At 44.3% G+C, this 23,531-nt stretch overlaps 4 protein-coding genes and 1 pseudogene across 4 annotated transcripts; all 5 read right to left on the bottom strand.

Annotated features, from left to right (window-relative positions):
• Nucleotides 1-355: 355 nt before the first annotated feature.
• On the bottom strand, nt 356-6,363 carry LOC104418747. The gene is given in 3 exon segments (XM_010030183.3): nt 356-1,778; nt 5,237-5,650; nt 5,653-6,363. Coding segments are annotated over 3 exon segments (2,244 nt in total). The 5' UTR covers nt 6,275-6,363; the 3' UTR covers nt 356-570.
• A 616-nt stretch (nt 6,364-6,979) lies between these two features.
• Nucleotides 6,980-8,103, bottom strand: LOC104418749 (2-hydroxyisoflavanone dehydratase). The gene has a single exon (XM_010030186.3). It carries the CDS (start codon nt 8,023-8,025, stop codon nt 7,117-7,119), a length of 909 nt encoding a protein of 302 aa, XP_010028488.2. The 5' UTR covers nt 8,026-8,103; the 3' UTR covers nt 6,980-7,116.
• Nucleotides 8,104-11,342: 3,239 nt separating this feature from the next.
• LOC104418750 (2-hydroxyisoflavanone dehydratase-like) lies at nt 11,343-12,594 on the bottom strand. Its single transcript, XM_010030187.3, has one exon. The coding sequence runs from the start codon at nt 12,501-12,503 to the stop codon at nt 11,595-11,597; it is 909 nt and encodes a 302-aa protein (XP_010028489.1). The 5' UTR covers nt 12,504-12,594; the 3' UTR covers nt 11,343-11,594.
• Nucleotides 12,595-16,117: 3,523 nt separating this feature from the next.
• LOC104431246 (2-hydroxyisoflavanone dehydratase-like) lies at nt 16,118-17,362 on the bottom strand. Its single transcript, XM_039301426.1, has one exon. The coding sequence runs from the start codon at nt 17,262-17,264 to the stop codon at nt 16,356-16,358; it is 909 nt and encodes a 302-aa protein (XP_039157360.1). The 5' UTR covers nt 17,265-17,362; the 3' UTR covers nt 16,118-16,355.
• A 1,449-nt stretch (nt 17,363-18,811) lies between these two features.
• Nucleotides 18,812-20,567, bottom strand: LOC104431243 (annotated as a pseudogene).
• Between the last annotated feature and the right edge of the window lie 2,964 nt (nt 20,568-23,531).

A 23,531-nucleotide genomic window follows, 5' to 3' on the forward strand; every position in this document is an offset into this window, starting at 1 on the left:
TACTAAATCAAAAGAAAATGAAAAGGTTAATCTCTTGCGACCACACGGCGACCACATCGATCGCTGAGGTGGCTGCGATTAGAGGTGTGGTGGTGGTGGTTGCCTCTATCGCGACTGGATGACCGCGACTGAATTCGGGCAAGAAACCTCCCCCGCTATGATCCACGTGACCAGTGACCAGAGGAGAGCAACCATCGCGGATGGTTACCTTTGGACGAAAAACCTCCTGCGCAGGTCTCAGATCTTCGACCCGAGAAAGTTTTTCGACCGCGGGTTGCTTGATAGTGGCGACCACCACCACCACCACGGCAGCGTTCGCCTCTACCGCGGACAACATAGGACTGACCGACAAAAATTTGCACAAGACAAGCAATCTTATTGAACTCGAAAGTTACCATCGCATCACATCAGCAGCGTCGGAATCTATCACCTCGACAAAGCTAAACATGTCCAGTAATTTACCAAGACGAAACCATAAATAAGCAGAGTCCATAAGACAAAATAAAAAGGCGTACAAAAGCGACGAACCACCGTACCAATCGTTTTACCAAACCGGCGACGCCATGTTTTTCACTCGTTCAAGAACTTGACCAATCTCTTCATCAATTCCAGGGCGTTATCGCAGCTCGGATTCATCAGATGGAACACGTGATCCTCGCCCTTCGTCTCCACCACCTCCGACCTGCCGCTCCACCCGCTCTTCTTCAGCACCTCCTCGTAGTACCAACCCCTGCTCCTCAGCCCGTCCTTCTCCGCCACGAACACCAGCACCTTGTCGCACCCCAAGGCCCCGAGCCGCGGATCCGCACCCGGGTTGATGATCGGGTCGTCGGCCCCGCTGATCGTCGGGCACAACACCTCCAGGAACTTGACCGTCCACGCCTGCCTCCCGGCGTCCGCCGTCTCCGTCCCCACCGGCTCGCTCCCCCAGAAGAAGGGGTGCACCAGCACGATCCCCGCCACCGCCAGGCCGTCCAGCCTGTCGGGCCCGATCCTCAGCCCCATGTGGTGCGCTATGTTGGCCCCCGCGCTGTCGCCGGCGAGGAACACCCTCTTCAAGTCGGCGCGCTCGTTGAGCCACTCGTCGGGGCCGTCCCCGGCGGCGTGGGAGGCCACCCACTGGAGGGCGGCCCAGGAGTCGTCGTAGGCGGCGGGGAGGGGCTCCTCGGGGCGCGGCGGTAGTCGACGGAGACGACGACGACGCCGGCCTCGGAGGCGACGGCGTTCAGGTAGTTGTGGTACGTCGGGGAGCTGGCGGTCTCGACGCAGAAGCCGCCGCCGTGGAAGTAGACGAGGAGGGGGAGCTTCCCGGGGCGGGGGCAGTGGCGGGGAGGTAGAGGCGGGCGGAGAAGGCGGGGTGGGAGGAGAGGGGACGTCTTGGAGGCGACGCCGGTGGGGGCGTCGAGGGAGGCGGGGACGGTGGCGGTGCCGATGAGGCGCTCGATGCGGCCGTCCTTGTAGATGCGGAGGAAGGGGGAGAAGTCCTGGGAAATCTCGGAAGCCATTGATTTTTTTTTTTAGGGCGTGGGCGCGGGAGAATGGAGAATGGAGAATGGAGAATGGTGGTGCTTTTGTTTTTGCTTTTGGTGGTACGACTGACTGTTCTCGTTGTTGGAGAGTGAGCGTGCGTGGTTGCCGATTGAAGGAGAAAATTCTCCGATTGAAAATATCGGTCACGTGGATGGGGCCCAGTCCTCTTGGGGATGACGTAAGTGCGTATGATATGCGGGACGGACGACATGCCATCCAAATAATCGAGGAGGCACGTTGTGAAGAATTTTAGACGCGATCGGACGGTCGGAGGATCTCGTTCCGGTTTTCTATGGTCTTCTAGAACAGGATTTTGAAAATTACTTACCTGTTGAACTAGCTTTCTTTGACTACCGACCAAAAAAAAAAAAAAAAAAGCTTTCTTGGACCAAAAAAAACAAAAAGGAAATTGGCTAGCTTTCTGCATCAAAGAAAAGTATTTTGAGATAGAACTAAAAGGCTCCTTGTGACTATCAAACAAGTGAGTCAGAGTCAAAAATGGCCAAATCCAAAATCTATTTAACCATTTTTGACCTATTTATATATAATACAAATTTAATTCGATCCGACCCTTTCTCAATTCATATTACTAAAATATTTTCATATTTAATTTAACCCATAAAAATCCATATTCATCTAGTTAACTCACTCTAAGCTCTTCATTTGTATATGTTCATTAGATAAAAATCTCTATTTCGACTATAAAATTCTAAAGAATTAGCTTTTAACATAGCATAAATTTTTCAATTTTTGTATTCATTCACAATATATATAGTTGGCAACGTGGAGGAATTGAATTTTTAATTACATGGAAGTTAGATTTTGAATAAGATGATTTATAATGATCATTGATTGCAATAACAAGAATTAATATTAGAATATCACATAAAAGTTTCAATGCCGAATACAATCAAGGAAAAATATATTCCAATAACCATTCAATAACTAATGGATGAAATTTATGATATTAATAAAAATAAAAAGTAATGGTGGGAAAAAAGAAATAGTCTCGATATTTCTCAATATTTTTAACAAGGATAAAGTTAGGCCCATTTTGCGGGTCCACCAAGACTTCTCTAAACTTAGAATACCCCAATGAGACCATTATTTTCTAATAAAAGATGAAAAAAGAGTCATAAATGTGGGTTGAGGTAAACACAAACCCATTTAACATTTATATTTTTTTGGGTTTTGCCATTTTAAACATATTTTTTAAATTTAACTAGTCCATATGATAATTCAAACCATCATATTATGGGTTAAAAAGAGGTCTATGACCCAATTTTATAAGTCTAGCCTCCACTATAAGAGAACATTGGAATGGATTGTCACCAATTTTTTTTTTTTTAGGGGCATTGGAATTGAATTCATTGATGTGTGTCCATCTTAACCATTAACCATGTCATGTATATAATCAATGAGTGAAATGGACCCGATTCTGTGGATCCAATGAAAATTGCATTGAAATATGTTTCTAACCTTATTATAAGTCTAGCCTCCGCTATAGGAGAACACCAGAATGGATTTTCATCATCTTTTCTTTTTTTGGTTCAAGATCATCGGGGTTGAATTCCTTGAATCATGTCCATTTTAACCATTAACCATGTATATGATTAATGAGCGAAATGGACCCAATTCCGTGGATCCAATGAAAATGGCATTGAAATCTGTTTCTAGCCTTATTATAAGTCTAGCCTCCACTATAAGAGAACACCGGAATGGATTTTGATCCAATGAAAATTGGCATTGAAATCTCAATTTTTTAGGACCGAGACCGACCCTAGCCTTATTATAAGTCTTGTTTTTTAGCCTCAAATTCAAATTACACTATAAGAGTGCAACTAAACTATAAATACCAATATATATTCAGAATGGATTTTTTCGATCAGTTTTTTTTTTTTTTTTTTTTGGCAAATTGTGGAAGAGAACGTAGCCGTGATCAGATTTACTTGAATACATTGAACCTTGGTCCTCATGTCCATCTTAACCATTAAACCATGACATTTTACTTAGGTTTGAATATATAAAATAATTATAAATAATATAATATAATATAATATACGAGTGACGTCAGGGGTTGACCGACCCAAAACTCGGGACCAGAGGGCCAACCCCGCACGGTGTTGGTCCTAGAATTCCAGACCAGGACCGACCCAGTCCCCTTGGGAACCGGACCAGGGCCGGCAGGGTTGGGCCGGTCACATAATCAATGAGCGAAATGGACCATGTCCATTCCATGGACATAATCCAACCCGATTCCATGGAAAAAAATGACATTGAAATATGTTTATAGCCTTTCTATAAGTTTAGCCTCCACTACAAGAGAACACCGGAATATATTTTCATCAATTTTTATTTTTATTTTTTTGGTTCAGGATCTGGAGTTGAATTCATTGAACCATGTCCATCTTAACCATTAACCATGTACATCAGGAATGAGCAAAATGGACCCGATTCCGTGGGTCCAATGAAAATGGCATTGAAATATGTTTGTAGCAGGGTGTTTACCAACTGATATTGTTATTTAGGAACAAATTAGTGAACGCACCTGCTAGCATTCTCCTTGTTAGACTCGGGCGAGTTGATGCGTTCGGCAATGAGGCCATTGGAGGGATCCACAGTTTCAGTTCTTGGGTCTGAAAACCACCACCTTCCACCGTGCCTCGTCGACCTAATTCTGCTGCACATGGCTTTGGCTGCTTCTGCTTTTCGCAAGAATCTGGTTCGGAGGTTTTGCTGGTAGTACCATTCAAAGTTTCTAAGTGTCTGAGTTCCGTACGATTTGATCCGACAGGCTTAAATCGAACTAGTTGTATTCCGTTTTCATGGACCAATGCTTAATATTTGACGGAGCAAGAAAACAAAATGTCGCGATTCTTATGCGAATTCATGGAAATGGGATTTGATTTGGAAATCCGTTAGGTTGGACTCAAAAAACTCACCTTCGCAGCGAAAAGGACACCTCCCGAATGCAACCGAGCACAAATCGCCATTCATGTATAGAATACTAATTGCTGGCGAAATGCTTCTTGTTGTCCCTTTGTAGGAAGTTGATTCGAAAGCATTTCTGTCATCTTCAGGGACAGAGAGAGGAGGACCTGTAGTTGCACTTGCGTTTCTCTTTGGAAGACTTTTCAAAAGAATGAAACACCTATGTTTCTTTCTTGTCTTTGTTTTTTAAGTGAAACCGATTTTCTATTATTGAGTCTATTCCTCCATCATTTTTAACCGCCTATTATAAGCAATCTAAATAATGAAAACGTTCCTTTTTTCTATGCATCTAAATGGCAAAATCACTAAATTCGAGAGCCCCAAAACTCTAATAAAGGTAGGTTTATCGGCAAGCTTTGATCTAGCTTTATAATCAAGTTCACGTAAGGGTAATTTATTTCAAGTAAATGAATAATTTAAAAAATATTCTCCTAAAAACTATACTTATGAACACTTGTATATCCTATAAAAATAAATAAATGAGAAATATTTTTATCATTTACAAACAAATTAAAATATAAAATATCATCAATAATTAAATATTTTTCATTTTAATATCTCAATATCAAATATTTTAATTTATTATTTCAAATGATATAAATGATAATTTTTAGAAATAAATAAATTCAAACCATCTAAATATAACTTAGGTTTGAGCAATGATTGCACCAAACCAACTAAATATAGCATTTCCAATGAGAACGAACTAATCAACTTTGCTTGATGAAGGATGAAAATTTGTCCACCAACTCAGCAGCTTTCTCGTACCTGAGATCACTTATGTGGAAACAATGCTCTTCACCGAAGTTCTCCACCAGCTCCACGCTCTTCCCTCCCCACTCGCTCCGCCGCAGCTCCTCCGCGTACCACGCCCCGATCCGTCTCAGGTGGTCCTTCTCCGCCACGAAGACCAGCACCCTCTCGCACCCGACCCGGCCCAGATCCTCCGCCGCCGGCCTCAGCCTCCGGTCCTCCAGCCCGCCGTTCTCCGGGCACATGTACAGCCACATCGCGTCGTCCTCCGTCCCGCCGAAGTACGGGTGCACCAGCACCATCCCGGCCAGCCCGACGTCCCCGGGCAACCCGCCCGCCCCGACCCGGACCGCCAACTCGTGCGCGATGTTCCCCCGGCGCTGTCCCCGGCGACGAAGAGGCGGCCCAGGTCGGCGTGGCGGTTGAGCCACGCGTCGGGCCCGGCCCCGCCCGCGTGGGCCGCGACCCACCGGAGCGCGGCCCAGGAGTCGTCGTAGCAAGCCGGGATCGGGTGCTCCGGGGCCAGCCGGTACTCGACCGAGACGGCGATCGCCTCGGCCTTGGCGGCGATGGAGCTGACGTAGTTGTGGATGTCGGGGGAGAAGGCGGATTCGAAGGAGAACCCGCCGCCGTGGACGTAGAGCAGCACGGGGAGCTTGGAATTCGGGTCGCGGATCTCGGGAAGGAAAATGCGGGCGGATACGGGGGGTTCGGGCGAAATGACGACGTCCTTGGATCGGACCCCGGTGACCGGGTCGTCGAAGGGAGGGATCTTGCGGGTCTGGTGGAATTTCTCCACCCGGCCGTCTCTGTACACCCGGAAGAATCGGAACTCGTGGGCTACTTCGCCGGCGACGGCGCCGCTGCTGATGCTGCGGCAACGGATTCTTCGAGGTGGATTAGAGATAGAGTTGGGGAGGGGACTGAAGCGGGAAGGGAATGAGATGCGGTTTTGTCTGAGGAGGAGGAGGAGAGAGATGGGGCGACAGAGGTACGCCATTTTCGGGCGGCTGAGGCGGCGGAAGCAGGGGAGCAGGATTGAGTTTGGTGCGGTTCTTTCTGCGACTGTTTTGGGGGAGACGAAGGTGGGCTCAGATTCGGATCGGCCTAATGGGCAAAATGACTGGGTGGTGGGTGGGTATCCGGCCCGATAATGATCGGGTCAGGGTCGTCCTGTTTCCGTGGTGGTTAGACCCGATTTTGCATGTTCGTTACAGTTCTTTTGTGTGGACTTCACTTAACCGAAAGCAAAATGGTGGTGATTACAATTTCACCTGTGGTTCCATAGATGCCTAAACAGAATGATTGGATACCCCAAGAAACAATTTGAGAACTCAACTGAAACTCATATTTGTGTTGTTTTGGCCATATACTACTGGCACATCTCAACTTGGGATCATCTTTGATTAGGGATTTACAATAGCAAAATGAGCATTATATACAAACCAATTACAATAGCATTGATGCTTGGTTAACGATTCATGTTCCCCCACAACATATTTTATCCATTTTCCCCCCACGATACCGCCAAATCATTTATATATTGTTGTTGCCACTTTATGAGCGTTTATTACTTTTTAATATCAGTTTGCACGATGGATATGACTTCTTTTAAATATGAAGTACCAAACAATGTATTCACCGTGGACACTAGAAAACGGATACTAAGTGTAGGCTGCAAAAGGAATATCAACCCATTAGATTATTAGAGAAACTTACAAAGATAGGTAGATATCCAATCATCCAGATTCATCACGCGCGAGCCATTAGAAAGAACCTAAACAGGGAGAGTAAATTGATCCCGCGGATCAAACATCACTCGAATTTCATGGCTGAGATTAATCAGTTGTGTTTGATGAAGGAGACGATCTTGTCCCTCAACTCCACGGCCTTCTCGTGCTTGGGATCGCGCAGGTGAAAGCAGTGCTCTTCCCAGACATTCTCCACCAGCTCCGCGCTCCCTCTCCATCCACTCTTCTTCAGCTCCTCGTAGTACCCAATTCCAGCCTCCCTCAGGTGATCCTTCTCCGCCACGAACACCAGCACCTTCTCGCACCCCAGCCTCGCCAGGTCCTCCCTCGCCGGCTTCAGCCTCGGATCCGACAGCCCGCCGTTCGTCGGGCACATGTGCATCCACATCTGGTCGTCGACCGTCCCGCCGAAAAACGGGTGCACCAATACGATCCCCACCACCTTCACGCCCTGCGGCAGCCCGATCGACCCGACCCGGGCGGCCAGCGTGTGCGGTATGTTCCCCCCGGCGCTCTCGCCGCCCATGAAGACCCGCCCGAAGTCGGCGTGCTCGTTCAGCCACGGCTCCGCCCCGTCCCCGCCGGCGTGGCCCGCCACCCACCGGAGCGCGGCCCAGGAGTCGTCGTAGCAGGCCGGTATGGGGCGAGACGGGAAGAGCCCGTACTCGACGGAGACGGCGATCGCCCCGGCCTCGGCCGCGACCGTGCTGACCAAGTCGTGGTATTTGCGAGAGAAGGCGGACTGCGTGCAGAACCCGCCGCCGTGGGTGTAGAAGAGGAGGGGGAGTTTCCGGGCCGGGTCGGGGATGCGGGGCAGGAAGATCCGGGCGGAGACGGGAGGGTCCAAGGAGATGACGACGTCCTTGGACCGGACGCCGGTGTCGGGGTCATCGGAGGGAGGGATCTTCTCGACGGGAGGCATGAGGAATTCCAAGCGGCCATCCTTGTAGACTTTGAAGAACGGGAACTCCTTGACCACCTCCTTGCTGTCTGAAGCCATTTTTGGGGAGTGATGATGGCAAGTACGATACGAGGATTGAAACAGAGGAAGCAGGTCGTTGTAAACAATGGAGAAAGCGATGGCGATGAAGACTTTTTGATTTTCCTCTCCTTTTTCGTTGACCCAAGGGAAATATCTTCACGCGTCGCTCAAATTGCGCATCCAGGGAGTAATCCTGACAAGTGACAACCTCAAACTGATTTCAACACGACACATTTACCTATAAATTTGAAGTTCACTTCATAGGACGCGTTAACATCCTTAATTTATCTTTGTTTCACAAAAAAACTCATCCAAATTATTCTCCGTTATCATTCTTTTTAATGTATTGTTATAATGGTCAAGGGCCAACAATCGACATCGATTTCCATTTTCACTCTTATTTCATCATTGGCCAACCTTATTTTTCCTTATCGAATAATCTCCAGAATCTTTTTCTTAAGGACAATGCAGTTCTCTATATTATGACTCTAAGAATTATGTCACTTGCAAAATTCTTATTTACCAAAATTCTTTATTTGAGCTAATTTGGACCTCTGTTAATTTTATTAGGCCTTCTTTTAAGATGAAGCCTAAAATCTCATCTAATCTATGAACATCGAATGTGAAATTCGAGTATCTTTAGGAGTCATGATTTTTTTTTTTATAACCTTAACGGGGTTTTAAAGTTGGACAACAATATGACTTGTCGGGCATCATTATAGCCACAATAACTTTAATGTTCTCCTATTGGTCTAATTCACTTTTAGATTCATAGTCTTAGATTCATAGTTTTCAATGAAAGCTACACTTTGCTTAAAGTCTTTACGTTGCATTTTTGTTTTTTTCAACAAGTATTCATAATTGTACGCTGTTATAGTCAGTTGGAACAAATCAATTAAAGTTTGCCCTTCGAAGTTTTTCCCTCCAATTAAATTTCAAACCATTGAAAGCTAAATCTACCAACTCTTCTTCCGAGAGTGAAGTAAGGCATCTATTTCTATTTTTTTTTTAAATCGAAAGATAAATCAATCAACCAATTCACTATTATGGTGATAGAATTTAGCTAAATCTACTACGGTTATCTAACGTATCACGGTTATCTAACGTATCATTCTATAAAACTAATAATGGAATTGTCTTTCCATCTCTGTCTATTTATACATCGAATTAGGTGATAAGTTAGTGTACCATGTAAAGGTGATTTGTGATAAAGACAAAAGAAATAGTCTAATTCCTAAGAACTCGTTAGTTTCTACTTCACCACATTAAGCTGCAAATATGTTCAACGGTTGATTGGCCATCTTTCTTAGTAAAGAAGGCGAGTTTGATATTTTGAACCCCTTTGAAAAGGCTGGTTGTTGACCCATTCAGGACATACTTTCTTGTGGACGGGCCTAACGTTCCCCTTATCCATACCTATCTATTATAGTACAACCTCAACAATTCTGAGGCCCGCTATTCGTTATATTGGCCTTTATGCTCCTAGGTGGAAATGTTGGTTGTGTTTGATCATCCATATTGGAATTAATCAGCACATTTGACCTACATGGGATATTTATCGCATTTGGTGGTATGGTTGCACCAAGTGGCCTTTATTCTCAGCATTTGGCATCGGTCCTATTTGCCGATCTTTCTGATTTGCCAAGTCATCAATCCCATTTCAATTATTTTGACAAGCATTATTCTGATTATTTTTATTAACAAGGCCAAACAAGTCTTGGATATTCCGACCAATATTATTCTTGTTTGGAGTTTCAAGTGTTTGCAATATCCTCATGGAAGGTGGAAAAATCTCACCTGTGTCATTAGCATTACTGAACTGACCAGATGTAGAAGGAAGGTGCTCCAAAACCACTGAATTTCTTGAAGTGAAGGTACTCCATTTTTTAGCAACTTTTCTCTTTAAATTATTGTCTTTAAAGAATGGTGGTTCCATGAGCCGACTTGTCGAGTTGGTAAAAGAGTTCTGGATCCGATTATGGACGAGAAGGCAAAGGTGGTAGTGAATTCCGACCTGACCCATCTAGAAATCATAAAATGGGTTCATGCTTTGTTTTGTTTTGTTTTGTATTTTTTAAATATATACTAGCGATCTTAAGGTGTTCGGCTTGATGAAAGCCCGACTTACATTTCTCTTGAAAAAAAAATCATCCATGCTATTTTATCTTTTTTTATCATTTTCCAAATTTATTCACCTTAGGCCAATAGACTTTTAGCACTCAAAGAAGCTACGGTGTCTCTAACCTCTGTATAAAAGCAAAAGAATAGGCCTTCGCTTCACATATAGGGACACTCCCAATATAAAAGGAAGAAAGAAAACACAATGCATAATCCATTACAAAAGCAAAAGGTCACTGTCATGCGACAGTTAAATTATCGTAACGATTTCCATGACTCCCCCTACACAAACGAAAAATCATCAAATTTCATTCAATTAAATAGAACAATGGACTTAGAGTTCCTGCCATAAAATTGGAGCTTTTTCTTGAATTTGCTCAAAGCTTAATCTAATCTACAACGACTGTTCAAAAGAAGAAAGCACAACTATTTACACATGAACGATATCTCAAAATGCACAGAGCATTGAAAAATCGGAACTCACCGAGTGCCAAGCTTGTCCATGATCAAGAATTACTTGAGCGTTCTCAAGCGCAAACTTAGAACCAAAATGCAAAACACATAGTTTTAATTTATATCTCCAAGAATGAAAAGCTATGGATTTGGAGCGACTTTGAGATTGATTGGGAACATTTTGAGTGCAATTCAAGAAGGTGTTTTTTCTTTTTTCTTCTGTTTTTTGCTCTAAAGGGAGAAAAGGACAAAGAAATCAAACGCAGACCTTTCAATAACAACCAGCAATTGCGTTTTTGCGAGAAAAAACAAAGAGAAGTTAAGCCATACCTTCGGGAAGAGAAGTGCAATTTGCCACTGAAGTGTGAAATTACGAGCTACAGGTTGAAGAAAACTAATGCTGGCGGAGGCAAAGCGAACGATAGGAGAAGGTCGCGAGTCACGAAATCGAAAAGGGGTAGAGAAGAGACTAGCCAAGAAGGATCAAAGTGAACTGATTCTGATCTCTTTATTAAATGGGTCGCAAGCAGGTTTATAACAGATCCACTAAAATCCATTCATTTTAGGTTTTAAACTTTAAAACCCATTATAATCCGCACTTTAAATTTGAGGTGATCCATTTATCTAAATGGAAGAAAGAAAAAAAGGGATCACATGCTAACCCCAAAACCCATTTTCAGTTTCTCGGTTCGGGATTATGTTCGATCAGTTTCAGCATCATTCTATTTGATTCGGATAATTGTCTCCGAATAGGCAGTACCGAATTAATGAAACCCGCTGTAGAGACTAGAAAACAGATACAGAGCGTAGGCTACAAATGGCTGGATAATCTGATATTCGCAGCTGGCAGAAGATCAGTCAAATTCAAATTACTAGAGGAACTTACAAGGATCGATAGATATCCAGTTATTCAGATTCATCACGACAAGCCATTGAAACAAAGCCGAACGGTGAGAATCAATCGATCCCGCGGATCAAACATTACCCGAATTTCATGGCACAGAATCAGATCTCAATCAGTTGTTCTTGATGAAGGAGACGAACTTGTCCTTCAACTCCACCGCCTTCTCGTACATGGGATTGTGGATGTGAAAGCAGTGCTCTTCCCCGACATTCTTCACCATCTCCACACTCCCTTTCCATCCGCTCTTCTTCAGCTCCTCGTAGTACCCGATTCCGACATCCATCAGGTGATCCTTCTCCGCCACGAACACCAACACCTTCTCGCACCCCAGCCTCGCCAGGTCCTCCTTCGCCGGCTTCAGCCTCGGATCCGACAGCCCGCCGTTCGTGGGGCACATGTGCAGCCACATCTGGTCGTCGTCCGTCCCGCCGAAGTACGGATGCACCAATATGACCCCCGCCGCCCTCACCCCCTGCGGCAGCCCGATCGACCCGACCCGGGCCGCCAGCGTGTGCGAGATGTTGCCCCCGGCGCTGTCCCCGCCGATGAAGACCCGCCCGAAGTCGGCGTGCTCGTTCAGCCACGGCTCCGCCCCGTCCCCGCCGGCGTGGCCCGCCACCCACCGGAGCGCGGCCCAGGAGTCGTCGTAGCAGGCCGGGACGGGGCGAGACGGGAAGAGCCCGTACTCGACGGAGACGGCGATCGCGCCGGCCTCGGCCGCGACCGTGCTGACGAAGTTGTGGTAGCTGCGGGCGAACGCGGACAGCATGGAGAACCCGCCGCCGTGGACGTAGAAGAGGAGGGGGAGCTTCCGGGCCGGGTCGGAGATCGGGGGCAGGAAGATCCGGGCGGAGACGGGCGGGTCCAAGGAGATGACGACGTCCTTGGATCGGACGCCGGTGTTGGGGTCATCGAAGGGCGGGATCTTCTCGACGGGAGGCATGAAGAATTCCAAGCGGCCATCCTTGAAGACTCTGAAGAATCGGAACTCCTTGACCACCTCACTGCTCTCCGAAGCCATTTTTGGGGAGCGATGCGAGGGCTGAGATGAAGGGGGTGATATATAAATGGAGGAAAACGCGACGGTGCTGAAGTTTCTATTTCTTTAACCTTTCTTTTCTGTCCCCTTCCACGCGGAAAGGACGGTGTCGAGCGTGATAAATGTAGCTTACGTTTATATGGACATCTGATGTTCTTCATCTGTCGGTCAAATTGGGATTTGGCAGAGTGATTCCTAACAATTTCATTTTAATTGCAGTACGTTGCAATACTTCCTGTTTGCAAGAAAAATGATTTTCAAGCTTGCGACACCGATTAGCCATCGAAATTTTAAGTTGGTCATCGGAGAAGAGCAATGGAGAGACTTGGTATTTAAAGGGCAGAGATGGCTTCTGAGAACTTATTTAAAAGATGAAGATGAAGAATGATAGCAGAGATGAAAAATACAGCTTCTGAATCATTATGTTCTTTTAGTCTTTTGGAAGACAAACTGAATATAACAGTAATTTCTTGGTGGTCTTTGACTTTGCTTTTGTCGATAAAGTCATCCACATTGTCTTTCTTCAGCTTTTTTTTTGATTGCCTTATGGTGATCCACATTACTGGAAAAAAGAAAATCCTGTGGAAAAATTGAGACAATTGGTTTTGATCTTGATTCTATCAACATTGTCTCTTTACTCTCTGAAAAATATCCTATAATATAGACTGTGGGAATACACGTGTCGTCTTATAGTTCGCTAAAAATATTATAAGGTACCAAATGAGCATCTCATCGAGCAACATAAAATCTAAAGAAATAGCAAGATTGAGAGAGTCTCATTGCTGCCGAGACAATGGAGGTGGCGATGTTGTTCAAGCTCAAGCTCACCATGGCCACATTAGTAGATTAAACTAACAAGATTGTTAAGACATCCAGTCATCCAGGTTCGTCACACCCAATCCATTGAAACTTTTAAACAATGAGACCTAATTGATCCCCCACATCAAACATTATTTGAATTTCCTGGCGTGATGAATTAGTTGTGCTTGATGAAGGAGACGAACTTGTCCAGGTGTCCTTCAACTCCACGGCCTTCTCGCTCTTCGGATCGAACGGGTAAAAGCGATGCTCTTCCTCCTCCGCCGGTTTCAGCCTTGGATCTGATAGCCCACCGTTCGTCGGGCTCATGTACAGCCATATCTGGCCGTTCCCAATGCCAGCAAAGTACGGGTGCACGAGTATGACCCCCACCACCCTCACGCCTGCTGGCAGGGCCCAATCGACCAGACCAGGACGGCCAGCACGTGACCCGCCTCAGGTCGGCGTGCTCGTTCAGCCTCATCTCCATCGGCTCGGCTTGCGACCCATGAGTCTTCGTAGCAGGCTGGTATGGGGCGAGCTGGGAAGAGCCCATACTCAATAGAAAGGGCGATCACACAGGCCTCACCCGCAACGGTGCTGACGAAGTTGTGGTGGTCGAGGGAGAAGGCAGAAGCTGCCGCCGTGATGGTAGAAGAGGAAGGGGAGCTTCCGGTCTAGGTCGGAGACGCGAGGCAAGAAGATCTGACCGGACACTATCGGTCCAATGAGATGATGACATCCTTGGAACCGATACCGGAGTTGGGATCATCGGAGGAGAGCGGGATCTTCTCGACTGGAGGTCCGAAGAGCTCCTCCAGGCGGCTGTCCCTCTAGACTTTGAAGAATGGGAACTCTTTCAGCAGCCCGTTGGCTTCCGATGCCATTTGGGGGAGTGACGGATTGAGATTGATGCCCGACAGATCAATTGATACCCGAGAAACGATCTGAAACTCAAGCCAAACCCCATTTTTAGTTTTCTTTCGGCCATTTATACATGAGACGTCTCGGTTTGGGATTATCTTCGACCAGTTTTAGTATCATTCTATTTGATTTTGATTGGGATGATTGCGCAGCATCGAATCAATGAAGCCCACCGTAGAGATTATAGAATAAATGATGAATGTAGACTATAGATGGATGGCTAATCGGACATTCGTCATGGTACAAGATGATGGGAAAATCGACCAATTGAGAAGAACAACAAAGTCAAACTTTGAGGTGTAATAATATTCTTTTTAAGGAGTTACTTGCCCTACAATGTTTCTAATAGTTACTAGAAAATACTTAAGTCTCAATGAGAATATAAATAGCAATTTCGATATTTCTCCAAGATCTCTCAAAATGAAACAATTGAAAACTATAGTTGCATATATTAGAAAGAAAATGAAATTGGAAATTGGAAGTATTGAATAAAAATGTTGAAAAAGAAATATTTGAACAGATACAACCTTTTAAAAAACAATGAAGTCAGATTTGGAGCCGTGATAACACTTTTTTAAGGAATTAATTGCCTTGCAATGTTACTAATGGTTATTTGCAAAAATCCTCTATGATACAATAAAATCTCGATAACAATATTGTATGACAATTCTAGTATTTTTCCAAAATCTCTCAAAAGGAAACAATTAGAAGTTGAAAGTATTGAATAGAAATGTTGAATAGAAAATATATTGAGATATGTGCATTAGAAATTTTAAAACTTGTCAAGAATATACAATTGAGTCCTGCAACTTGCAAAAATTACAATAAAGTCTTAAAACTTGTTTAATTAATTTAATCGAATCCTTTCGTCAATTTCGTCCAATTAGTTAATGAAAGATGCAAACATGTTTTATTTTATTATTTTCTTAAGACACATGGCAATGGCGTGGCACTCATCAAGTGCCATGTCAGAAAAATTTAAAAAATACAAACAAAAATAGTTTAAAAATAAATAAGACAATTAAAAAAGAATTCTTACTTGCAGCTTGGCCAAGCTCTTATTGTTGGCCACTACCATAGCTGCCGAGAAGGGCCAGCAAAGTTCGCTCGGGCCTTCCCAAAGCTCAACAACCCTCATTGCCCCCAGGGCCTGCTGGTCCACATTTAGGGTGAGGGTAGGGGACAACATGACCCTTACCCCAAATCTAAGTGATGGTTGACAGCCCTCTCTAGTGCTGACCCTCACCTTCTCAAAATTCGGGCTAGTAGGCCCTCTTTAGGGGCCACCAACGCCTCGTTCAAGGCCAGTGAGGGTCACCGAGCAACCTTTATCGCCCCTTCCTAGTGATAGTGGTCGCAACCATCAACGAGGGCTTGACCATAGCTTGAGTTTGCTTTTTCTTATTCTTCTTCATTTTCTTTTTCAATTTTTACCTTTTTATTTTTTAATCTAAATTTGTTTATATTTTCTCATATTTTAATATTTTTCTAAAATGGCACTTGGTGGGCACCACATCATCATCATGTGTATTAAGAAAGTAATAAAACAAGACATGTCAGCATTTCGATTGAACCAATTTGAAAAGTTTTAAATTTTGATTGCAATTTTTTTCAAATTTTAGGATTTAATTGTACTTTCATGACAAGTTTTATGACTTCTCATGAACTTATATTCAAATACAAATATATTTGAATAGATATAACCTTTCCAAGCTGTAAAAGTTATAAAAGTTATGTTTGAACAGACCCAACTTTTCAAATGTCAAGAAGTTATGTCCAAACAAACAAAACATTTTAAAGATTATAAGAACGCCTAATAACTGTTAGACCAAAACAATAGATTCAAAATTAACTAATAATGAAATAATCATAACTTTAACAGAACACAACAAACACACTCACATTCTTCCGATATGGGATAATGCACCACGTAATTTATTTTATAAACAAAATACCAACAAAAGATCTCGGAAATTATTAGATGGACTTACAAGGATTGGTAGATATCCAATCATCCACATTCACCACGACAAGCCATAGAAACCAGCCAAGCAGCGAGAATTAAATGATCCCGCGCATGAAACATTACTCAAATTTCACGGCTCAGATCAATCAGTTGTTCTTGATGAAGGAGACGAACTTGTCCTTCAACTCCACCGCCTTCTCGTACTTGGGATCGAACAGGTGAAAGCAGTGCTGTTCTCCAACATTCTTCACCAGCTCCACACTCCCTTTCCATCCACTCTTCTTCAACTCCTCGTGGTACCCAATTCCGACCTTCATCAGGTGATCCTTCTCCGCCACGAACATCAACAACTTCTCGCACCCCAGCCTCGCCAGGTCCTCCTTCGCCGGCTTCAGCCTCGGATCCGACAGCCCGGCGTTCGCGGGGCACATGTACAGCCACATCTGGTCGTCGTCCGTCCCGCCGAAGTACGGGTGCACCAATATGACCCCCACCACCTTCACCCCCTGCGGCAGCCCGATCGACCCGACCCGGGCGGCCAGCGTGTGCGATATGTTGCCGCCGGCGCTGTCCCCGCCGATGAAGACCCGCCCGAAGTCGGCGTGCTCGTTCAGCCACGGCTCCGCCCCGTCCCCGCCGGCGTGGCCCGCCACCCACCGGAGCGCGGCCCAGGAGTCGTCGTAGCAGGCCGGTATGGGGCGAGACGGGAAGAGCCCGTACTCGACCGAGACGGCGATCGCGCCGGCCTCCGCCGCGACCGTGCTGACGAAGTTGTGGTAGTTGCGGGAGAAGGCCGACTCAATGGAGAACCCGCCGCCGTGGACGTAGAAGAGGAGGGGGAGTTTCCGGGCCGGGTCGGGGATGCGGGGCAGGAAGATGCGGGCGGAGACGGGAGGGTCCAAGGAGATGACGACGTCCTTGGACCGGACGCCGGTGTCGGGGTCATCGGAGGGCGGGATCTTCGCGACCGGCGGAAAGCGGAATTCCAAGTGGCCGTCCTTGTAGACTTTGAAGAATGGGTACTCCAAGACCACCTCACTGCTCTCTGAAGCCATTTCTGGGGAGCGATGCGGGCGAGGGACGAGGATCGAGATGGAGGAAGGAGGTCCTTGTTATGATGGAGAGGAACGAGGCCGGTTAAGCTTTTATTGTTTTCGTGTTACTTTTGTCGATTTCCACGAGGAAAGCGAGGTGTCAAGCATGAGAGATGCTGATCAGGAGTGAGTGGACATCTGACGTTCTTCAGCTACCGGTCAGATTGGGCATGGGGAAAGTGACTCCTAACAATTCTTTATTTTAATGGGCTATTATCATGAAAAAAAAAATCATAAAGATAAATTTATCGAATATATATATTTATCCAGGTATAGCGGGCTGCCGGATAGTAAATCTGAGGAACACGTAAGCGGGAGGACCCATCACCCCCGGCGTCCCATTTAAGATTCCAATGACCTGAGGGATTCGAACTCTTCCCCTTCATGCGAGGAGAAAGCCCAAACTATCGTTATCAAGACGATAAGTAATTTACCAAAATCTTAAATTGCTATATTTGTGACAAATCTATCTTATATTAATTTTCGTTAAATCTTATTATCAAATTTATTAATTTGAAGTTTTGCCTTTCATTTGTTATAGGTGATATTAATTTAATTTAACATAAATTAATAAATGATATATTTATCACAAATATATCAATTTAAGACTTTTTATGAGATTTAAGGTAAATTTGTCACAATACCAATTTAAGGTTTTTAATAATTCAAAATTTAATTTGAGATAAATTTGTCTTTGAGATTTTTTGTAGTATTAACTCGATATTAATTGCAACACTTCATAGTCATAAGCAATTAGTTATTTGCGAAATTGTCAAAAAAGCCTTAATTTTATGATACTTTTATCAATTTAGTTCTAAATATTTTAATTTTACCAATTTCTAATTATATTTTAATAACTTTTATTTTTATTTTGTTTTTATTCTTTCTTTCTTTTTTTTTAAGCTTTCTTCTTCCTTTTACTTATGGCCAACCACTAGCTACAAACGGTGGCCGACTACCCATAGCCTCACTAGGGCAAGGGCAAGCCCTCTTGAGAGTTTAGCTTGCCTAAACTAGATTTGGGGAGGCCGACTCTTGCCCAAGCCAGAGTGGCCTCATCAAGCATGGCTTAAACAAAACACTTTTCCTTTTTCTTCTCATGGTAAATGCCCAAGCAATTGCATGATCACATTTGCGGGGGTGGATTATGACTAATTTGTATGATTTAACAAGAGATTCCAAAACTTGAACCTACCTCTCCTCAAGAGGACCAATGGGACGATTTAGGTGAGAGATTCAATGTAGATCAACCTCTCTATTCGCTCGTGAGATTTCAGGTGGTCCATCTAGTAGAATAAAGGGTTTTGATCTTGTATGTCGTGATGAATTTTGGTTCCTCACCCAACCGAAGGAACTAATCACCTCGGGCAACGTGAATCTTAAACGACGACGAAATTGAGAGAGACACATAGGTTGTTGACCATCCCGTCATGGCCGTGAGTTCAAGCTCTATGATCGAGGCGGCCATGCTGTTCGAGCTTAAGCTGACGACCAGCCAAATTACTAGATAAATAAACGAGATTGTCGAGACATCCAATTTCATCTCACACGAGCCATTGAAACAACTAAACAATGAGACCCAATCGATCCCACACATCGAACGTTATTCGAATTTCCTGGCCTGATGGATCAGGTGTGCTTGATGAAGGAGGCGAACTTGTCCCTCAACTCCCCGGCCTTCTCGCTCTTCGGATCCAACAGGTAAAAGCAGTGCCCTTCCCCGACGCTCTCCACCAGCTCCACACTCCCTCTCCATCCACTCTTCTTCAACTCCACGCAGTACCCAATCCCAACCTCCTTCAGGCGATCCTTCTCCGCCACGAACACCAACACCTTCTCGCACCCGAGCCTCGCCAGGTCCTCCTCCGCCGGCTTCAGCCTTGGATCCGACGGCCCTCCGTTCGTCGGGCACATGTACAGCCACATCTCGTCGTTCCCGGTGCCGAAGTACGGGTGCACGAGTATGACCCCCACCACCCTCACGCCCGCCGGCAGCCCCATCGACCCGACCCGGGCGGCCAGCGTGTGCGATATGTTCCCCCGGCGCTGTTCATACAGAAGATGAAGATGAAGAATGACAGTAGATGATCTGTGAAGAAGTTTTCGATTCTGTATTTCCATTCAATTGAACAAAAGAAGATGTTCTCCATAATCATCAACCGATTACAATACCTCTCTGTATATATGCGGAAAACAGAGGACTAACAACTAGAAAAACAAACTAACTAACTTTCGCTAACAAACTTTACAGCTAAGCAAAACAGAACAGCAATCTTGAGACTTTGGTAATCCGCAGCAATCTTGAGACTCAGCAATCTTGAGACTTTGGTAATCCGTGTCTTTGACATCTGTATGATCTCCACCGTTGATGAAACTCATTATCCATGAGTTATCAATTTCTTCAACTCTTTTTGCTTCTTGACTGCCTTCTGGTGATCCACATCTATAATTGTCGAGGACTTCACCTCCTGTGATTGACTTCTCAATATTGCAGACTTGGCTTCTGATCTTGATTCTCTAACACCATCGACCCGACCCGGGCGGCCAGCGTGTGCGATATGTTCCCCCCGGCGCTGTTCCCGCCGACGAAGACCCGCCCGAAGTCGGCGTGCTCGTTCAGCCACGGGTCGGGCCCGTCTCCATCGGCGTGGCCCGCGACCCACTGGAGCGCGGCCCACGAGTCCTCGTAGCAGGCGGGTAGGGGCCGAGCCGGGAAGAGCATGTACTCGACAGAAACGGCGATCGCGCCGGCTCAGCCGCGACGGTGCTGACGAAGTTGTGGTGGTCGAGGGAGAAGGCGGATTGTATGCAGAAGCCGCCGCCGTGAAGGTAGAAGAGGAGGGGGAGCTTCGGGCCGGGGCCGGAGACGCGGGGCAAGAAGATCCGAGCGGACACGGGGGGGTCCGATGAGATGACGACGTCCTTGGAGCGGACGCCGGTGTTGGGATCATGGGAGGGCGGGATCTTCTCGACCGGAGGTCCGAAGAGTTCCACGCGGCCGTCCTTGTAGACTCTGAAGAACGGGAACTCTTCGACCACCTCGTTGGCTTCCGCAGCCATCTTTGGGGGAGCGACGAAATGAGATTGAGGAAGGAGGAGGTCGGGCTTCTCGTTCACGAAGCTTGGGCTCAAGGACCGAAATTTGTAATTTTTCCCAGAATAAAGGTAAAAAAGAGTGCTCGGTAAGAAATGCGCAAAAGAAACGAGTGGTCGAGCACGAACTGTGCTAGCAACTTGTAGTGGGCTAGTGGCTTCGTTGTTCATCGAAAGGAGGGAAGAAAGCGCAGGGACGAAGGTAAAAGGGCAAATTATTAGAGAGAGAGAGAGAGAGATTGGGGGTAAATTTGAAAATCTGACAGGGTGACGCTGACACTCGTGTCGGTCGGCCAGATGTGGAAATCCGAGAGCCCCTTGTGGACGGCTGCATATTAAGCTGTGTGCTGTGTAAAAGAACCGAGAACCGTCCAAATCGTTTGGGATCAGACCAGAATTAAGGAAACCGATCCGATTAAAAATCGGTGAGTACTGATCTGGTTGCTGATTTTATGGCCGAACCTACCCACTTGTCCATCTTGATTGGACTGATTATATCATAATAATATATTAATTTCAATATTAAAAAAATTTGTCAGAATTAATTTTTGATTTTGAGATATTCCTGAATTTGAGTACAAAAGATGTGCAACATCTCTCTCTCGGTCCATGTCCACCACGTGTTTGAAGAAACCTAAACCGAATTTGTTAGGATTAATCTATGATTCTGAATTGTCAAAAGGAGTACATGAATATATGGTGTGCGGTATAAGTTTTTTGTGGATTACTGTGTATATTTTCAATTATATTCCATCTCTACTAAGTCTGTATCTCTTCAATCTTTGGTTACCTTTGCTTTGTGCTTTGGCCATGTCTCATGTCCCTTGTGTTTGTGATGTGGCTACAATCATAAGTCTTGAATGGATGATGATGAGGATGAATGCCGGCAAATTCCCATATGGTGGTCGAAGGCAACCAGAGATGGAGGTCTAACGATGGGTCTTTTGTTTGAGTGTATAATATTTCGAGAGCTGTGGCATTCTGGGTTTAATATCCTATTTCTTGGTAATAGGATGAAGAATTTGAGAAAGAAATAGAATAAGATAAAAAAAAACGGAGGAAAAAGTTTCTTGACCAATTTCATGGATCAACTCAGGAATCGGATTGGACCAGCGATCCAGATCCTAAATGGATTCATGCAATTAATGAGTGGTTCCTAGTATTAATTTTTCAAAATTGGTCTTTAGCATGTACGCTCCTACTATGTATGGCTTGGAACGGAGTGGGATTATGTCCACAAATTGTAGCAATTTTTTATTTGATGTTAACAAAAATGCATGCCACGTCAACTTATAACTTGGTTCAATGAAACTACCAATAGTATTTTGAGATTTAGATAAAGTCAGGTCGTCAATTTTGGTTTTGGGAAAATAAAGAGAAATCTCCGGCCAGCAAAATTTCCAGCTTTGGTTTGGGAGGGAAAAAAAAAGTTCGCATTAAGTGATACTCAGCGGTGTAAACACCACCTTAGTAAATTCCGCCCTTAAATCGACTTAGGGAGGATGATGACCCCTTTTCGGAATTATTTGACGCTTTCGAAAAGAAAACAATAAATAAACGATTTTGATTTTTATAAAAAGGGACTGTTGATGATATTAAAGCTAGGATGGGGAGCATAATTTATAGGATATCTTTGTAATATTACCTTCTTTTGACTTATTGATTCTGTTCGTTTTGTAGAAAACAACTATTAGGAAAATATTTTCCGAATTTTTCGGTGTTCATTTCACGGAAAATTAATTAGTTAGGGAAAATATTTTCCATAAAAAAAAAAGTCTTCTAAAATAGGTAAAAACGTTTTCCACTTCTCAAATTGAGTAAAATAGTTTATTTACTCACTCTCTCTTATCTCATACTCTATTAGCCCCTCTTCTTTCTTTTATTTCTTTTTTAAAAATTCGAATTTTTAATTATTTTTCTATTTCTATTTCTTCTTCTTTTTCGACCTTCTTCTTCGGTCTGTCGTTGGCCATAGCTATGGCCGCCGACCGCCATAGGCGAGCTCAAGGCTCACCGACCTTAAGCTCGCCGCTCACTAGATCGGCGAATTAGCGGTGACATGAGCCTCTGGCTTGCCGATCTAGCGAGGCCTGAGGTTAGTGAGATCAAGCTTGTCGCTCACCAAATAGGTGAACTAGTGGCTGATTTGGCGAGGCCTAAGGTCGGCAAGCAGCAAGCTCGAGCTTGCCTTAGACAAGTTGATGTTTGTTGTCGTGGCTGGTGATTGGCCAAAGAAGAAAAAGATAAAAGGAAAGAAAAGAAAAGGAAAAGAAAATTAAATTGATTTTTAAAAATTAAAAATAACTAAAAAATCGATTTTAAAATATAAAATATAAAAAAATTATTTAAAAAGTGCATGTACAAAAGATTTTACTTACTGAACAGTAAAAAAATTTCACTTTATTTTTAGGTTTTAGTCAAATATCTAAAAATAATTATATTTTTCTGAAAAATATTTGCTCAAAACGCCATATTTTTAGCGAAATGAATTGATAGTTAAAAGAGGTGGGGTTTTAAAAAGAATTGAAAAAGACAAAGAAAAAGAAGAGTTACAAAAGATAGGTGCACCTACTAAGGGAAAAGAAGAAAGAATATAAAAGAGAGAAAGAAGGAAAAAAGGGTTTTTCATCACACGTTGGAAGATCTCTTCAAGCTGGATTAACTTCATTTTGCGGTGTCCATAAGGATTTTCACCCTTTGTTCATCTAATTAGAGAGATTTTCAACACCGAGTCCTAATTTTGGATCCTTGTTGAGCTGGTGAGTTAAATCTAGGAGTTAAGATGAGAAATTATGGAGGATTGATATTTTAAGGTGTTGTGCAGCCCTGAGATTTTACAAAACTTGATTTAGACTTACGATTTGTTTGAAACAAATTTTAAAAGCTAGGCGTACATGTTGGAACAATAGCAAAGTTCCTATTTTAGTGACGATTTTGGCTTGTCTTTCACTGTCTTGGGAGTCAAGCTTAAGATATCTAAGTATCTCGAAAGTGCTTTTGTTTGATAGTAGATTTGCTAGAGTTGAAGTTCCATGGAGAGAGTTGTGACATGAATAAGTTTGATGCACAAGCAGCTCGTAAGGGACAATAGTGAACACATGCTGCAGTGAGCCTTTCGTTATTGCGTAGGAGTCA

The sequence above is a fragment of the Eucalyptus grandis genome, chromosome 9 (assembly GCF_016545825.1).
Source record: "Eucalyptus grandis isolate ANBG69807.140 chromosome 9, ASM1654582v1, whole genome shotgun sequence".
NCBI classification, from domain to species: Eukaryota; Viridiplantae; Streptophyta; class Magnoliopsida; order Myrtales; family Myrtaceae; genus Eucalyptus; species Eucalyptus grandis.